Here is a 4,438-nt window from a genome sequence, read left to right on the forward strand (position 1 = left end):
AAAAAAAAAAAAAAAAAAAGTATTGGGAATGTAGTTCAGTATAAAGGTCCTGAATTCAGTACCCACTACTGGGGAGAACATGCACCTGCTCAGGAAGTGAGAGTGAAAGCAAAAGCCAGTTTCCCCCTCTTCCACTTTCTAGTTATATTCGGGGCCCAGTGGTGTCGGCCACATTCAGGGCAGGCTTTCCCCACTCAGCTCATCGACTCAGATGCCAAGCTACTCCGGAAACATCTCACAGATGCACCCTGAAGTGTGCTCACCACTTCTCTGGACAGCTTTCAATATGAGGTTGACGCTCAGAATTAGCCATCACACCATCTGTCTCCATCCTCTGTGAAACAGAGGCTCCTCTCTTGGGCAGCTCACTTTGGGGCCAGCCCAGGTGACAGGTGCGAGGCACCAGCCCCAGGCTGGGCTCTATCTAGTAGCCTGACTTTGTGTAGCAAGTTAGAGGCTTCCAGTTAATGCTGGAACTTCAACTTGTACCTCCTCCTTAGAGGGTTCGTTATTGCCTGGCCTGCACTACCTCGGCCATGAACAACCCAAGGCACTTAATAGTTATTCCTATTTTTGTTATGTTCAACTTTTCTAAGAGGTGATTTTTTTAGTTTTATCCAGGCCTGGTGGCACACACCTGTAATCCTAGCACTCAGGAGTCTGAGGCCAGAAAATAGCCACAAGTTTGAGGCCAGCCTGAACTACATAGTGAAACACTTGTCTCAGACCTAAAAAAAAGAAAAACGGAAAGAAATATTTTTAAAATCCGATTGCAAAAGTATTTTCTGTACCCCATACAAATTTGGGGAGGAAAGAAGATAAAATCCAGGGGGGGAAGAAAAAAACATACTTTCTACCAGCAGTCACAAGTGATCATATTGGGTGAAGAGAGCACATTTTAAAAATATGTTCTCATCCTCACAGAAATTCTGTGATTTTGTTTTCATCATATCACTTTTGAAACACAAACTAAGTCTGGTGGAAGCTGAATAACTTTCCAGAATGCACTGTTAGCAAATGACTGATACTGGGTGTGAACCTGGGTCTTTCTGACCTTGGGCAAGGAGAGTGATAAAGGGGGGTCACAAGGGGAGGAAGATTACACGGCCTCCCAAGGCTTAGCTCCCACTTGCTTCCCCTGTTTCCCTAAATAATCTGAGGGCAAAATGGGGGTGGGGGTGCAGGTCAGCAGGAAAGGGTAGCAAAACAGAAAGGATGTGTGCGGGTGGGAAGAGTATGTGTGGATGGACAAAAGAAAGAAGACCATGTCTTAGTTATTTTTCTTGCTGAGACAAAATACCCGACACCCAAAGTTCAAGGAAGAAGGGTTTATTTTAGCTCACAGTTTGTAGGAGTTTCGGTCCATGGTCAACTAGCTGCAAGGCCAGGCGGCATGGCAGAGGGGTATGTGATGGGGGAAGAACAGTTTGTGGGAGAGCAAGCAGGAGGCTGCAGCAGCAAATCAAGCTTCCCTTTCCCTTTTATCCCATCCAGGCTGCAAGCCTTCTGGTTGGTGCCACCCCATATCCATTGTAAGCCTTCCCATAATCCGTACCTAGAACTATGGTAAACCAATTAGCAGACTAATCCATTACCATACGCCCTTAATCCCGTATCACGCACCCTCACATCCAGCCACCTCTGAAAAGCCCCATCTGTGCATGCGAGAGGCTTCGGGGTGGGGTGGGGAGACATCGAGATACAAGTCATTAACAGACTGGTTGGGTAAGAAGGAAAGAAGTATGGAGAGCATGGAATAGGAGCCCACAGAAAAATGTAAAGGAAGGAGGCTGGATGGAAAGCTAGATGATTACTGAAAAACAAGTGTAAATGAAAGAAAAGATGGAGGAAGGTGTTTTAGTCCAAGTTTTCCAGAGAAACCACAATAGCAGGATATACGTAAATACAATAAGAAGAGATTTACTATGGGCATGGATGCCCCTGACACCTGCAAGAAAGCCATAAAGTTCTTAAGAACGTTATACCCGCAGAAACACTACTAGTTTAGACTCTGTGAATCTAAGGCTGCTGGACTTCAGCTTTTCTACTAGCACGATGCAAGTGATCACTACTTCCATGCTATTTCTGCCTTTAAGGGAAAAAAAGTTTGATTCGAAAGGCAGCTTCGGGAGCCAAGAATTATCTCCAGGCTTTGCAATCTATTGGCGTTTATGTGACTGGATTTTGAAACTGTTTGGGAGCAATGAGTTAATTCTACCTTTCCTTCCCCCGTGTTTGAACCACGATGTCTACTGCTGTCATCCTGTGCCTGTCCGCCTTTTTATGTTGGGAACAGATAGCTTGTCCTTTAGCTTCACTGTGCCACAGGTGGAGAGGATGGTGGCCCGGGCATCCTGCTAACTGGGTTGTACCCAGCATCTCGTCTGAATCAGATTTGGCTACTGATGATGAGTTTGGAAATCAAGTTGTCTTGGGCAAGATCTTGGGTGACCTCAGCTGAATGCATTTTCCATTTGAAAGAGACATGAATTGAGGGGGCCTGAGGAAAGATCATGGAGTGTACAAAACCCTCCACAGATTCTGCTCTGAGCCCCGGACCCACCAATGTGTTGGACGTCAGTGTTGTTTGGCAAAAGGAATTTTAATCAAGGTTCTAGGCTTTAAAGTAGTGAGCGTATCCAGGATTCTCCAGACGGGCTCAATCTAATCCCAGTGCTATAAAAGCAGAGAGCTTCCTGCAGCTGGAGATAGAAGAGTTAGGGCACAAAAAGGAGTTGGGGAGACGTTGAAGTAGGAAGAGGGGAAACCTGCTGGCCTCCTGACTGGAGACCCTGCAGTAGAGCATCTGTGCTGTCACAGGCCCTGCGTTTTTACAGCAGCAACGGGAATGTCAGCCCTGTAACCTGAGTTTCCCCTCCTCTCAAGTGGGAATTGTGATACCTCCCTCCAGGGTCGGCAGCTGGAAGGCGCTGGGTGCACAGGAAGTGTTTGACAAACGTAGTGAGCCTTTTTCCTTTCCGAGGAAGCTCCCTGGGCTGGGGGGCGGTGGAGGGTGGGGGCAGATGACACCCAAGGCGCTGATAGGTCCTGTTCACATTCTACCAGTGGAGCTGGGCCCGCCAGTCCTGGTGGTCACCCAGAGGGAGAAGATCCTGAGTGTCAATGCCACCTACCAGCTGCCGCCTTGCACACCCCCCCTGGATCTGCAGTACGAAGTGAGATTCTGGAAGGAGGGCACTAGACACAAGGTGGGAACCCCGTCCCCACCACTCTGCCAAGCTCCCATGCTCCTCACCCTCCCTCTGCTCCCGCACACCTCCTCCAGGAAGCCTTCCCCACCTGACCCTGATGCATACAGTGCAAATGGCCTGTGGCACCCTGGCCTTCATAGCAACACATTTGAGATTATTGAGATCCCCTTCTCTCTTTTTTTTTTTTTAACAAAATCTGTTAAACATTAATGAGCCATTGGAGGCTGACTTGCCAAATTTTAGATTCATTGCAGAAAATTCAGAACATACAGGTAAGTTCTAAGAAGGAAAGCAAAAGAGCCTGAGAAGATGACCACACCTAACTCTGGTGTGATCCAATTTCAGCCCCACTTTCTGTGTGTGCCTGTCTATACCTGTGTCTTTGTATTCATGGCTAAGCTTGGCAGACTTCCACACAGGGCCAGAGAGCAGGTATTTTTGGCTTTGCAGCCCATGGGCTCAGTCACAGCCAAACTCCACAGCTGTAACACAAAGCAGCCACAGAGGATATGAAGATAAATGGTCACAGTGGGTTTCCCATTTACCAAAGCCTGCGGCAGGCCAGACTCAGCCCATGGCTGTGGTCTACCGGGCCCTGCTCTTGTTCGTTTTTCTTTCACAAAACCAACACGCACACCTCTGATCCCAGGGAATGTAGACTGAATCCCGGGTAGCTCTGCCTCCCAGCACCTCACAAGTGATAGGAAGCAAGCACAGGTACCCCAGAGATATGCAGTGTCCATGAGTCAGTTAAAAACAATTTACAAAAAGTACCACACAAATATTCTAGACCAGAGCCGTCCAGCAGAAATATAATGTGGGTCACTTGTGTCACTCGCTAAATTACATAAAAGGAAACAAATGACTTTAATTTTAATAGCAGATTTTATTTCATCCAATCAAATGTCATTTTTGCTAGGTGTGGTGGCTCGAGCCCACTATTGTGGTGCTCAGGAGACTGAGGCAGAAGTACTGCAAGTTCGAGCCTGGGCTGCATACTAGACCTGTCTCAAAATGACCCTGCCCCCCAAAATTGAATGTAGAATTGATATAAAAATTATTGAGCTGTTTTATTTCCTTTTTCACTTCATCTTTGGAAGCTGGTGTGTATTTCACACACTGAACATGTCTGCATTTGGACCAGCTACTCCTTCTTTCCCCCTTTCTTTTTCTTTCTTTTGTTCTCTCTCTCTCTCTCTCTCTCTCTCTCTCTCTCTCTCTCTCTC

The 4,438-nt window shown here is 47.1% G+C and overlaps 1 protein-coding gene across 1 annotated transcript in view; it reads left to right on the forward strand.

Moving 5' to 3' along the window:
* Positions 1-4,438, forward strand: part of Ifnlr1 (interferon lambda receptor 1) — a 19,729-nt gene that overhangs the window by 12,168 nt on the left and 3,123 nt on the right. Inside the window, exon 4 of the mRNA XM_010625945.1 lies at positions 3,067-3,209. Coding sequence (XP_010624247.1) covers positions 3,067-3,209 — 143 coding nt within the window. The remainder of the gene's footprint in view (positions 1-3,066; positions 3,210-4,438) is intronic.

The sequence above is a fragment of the Fukomys damarensis genome, unplaced genomic scaffold (assembly GCF_012274545.1).
Source record: "Fukomys damarensis isolate Sample0158 unplaced genomic scaffold, DMR_v1.0_HiC HiC_scaffold_23, whole genome shotgun sequence".
NCBI classification, from domain to species: Eukaryota; Metazoa; Chordata; class Mammalia; order Rodentia; family Bathyergidae; genus Fukomys; species Fukomys damarensis.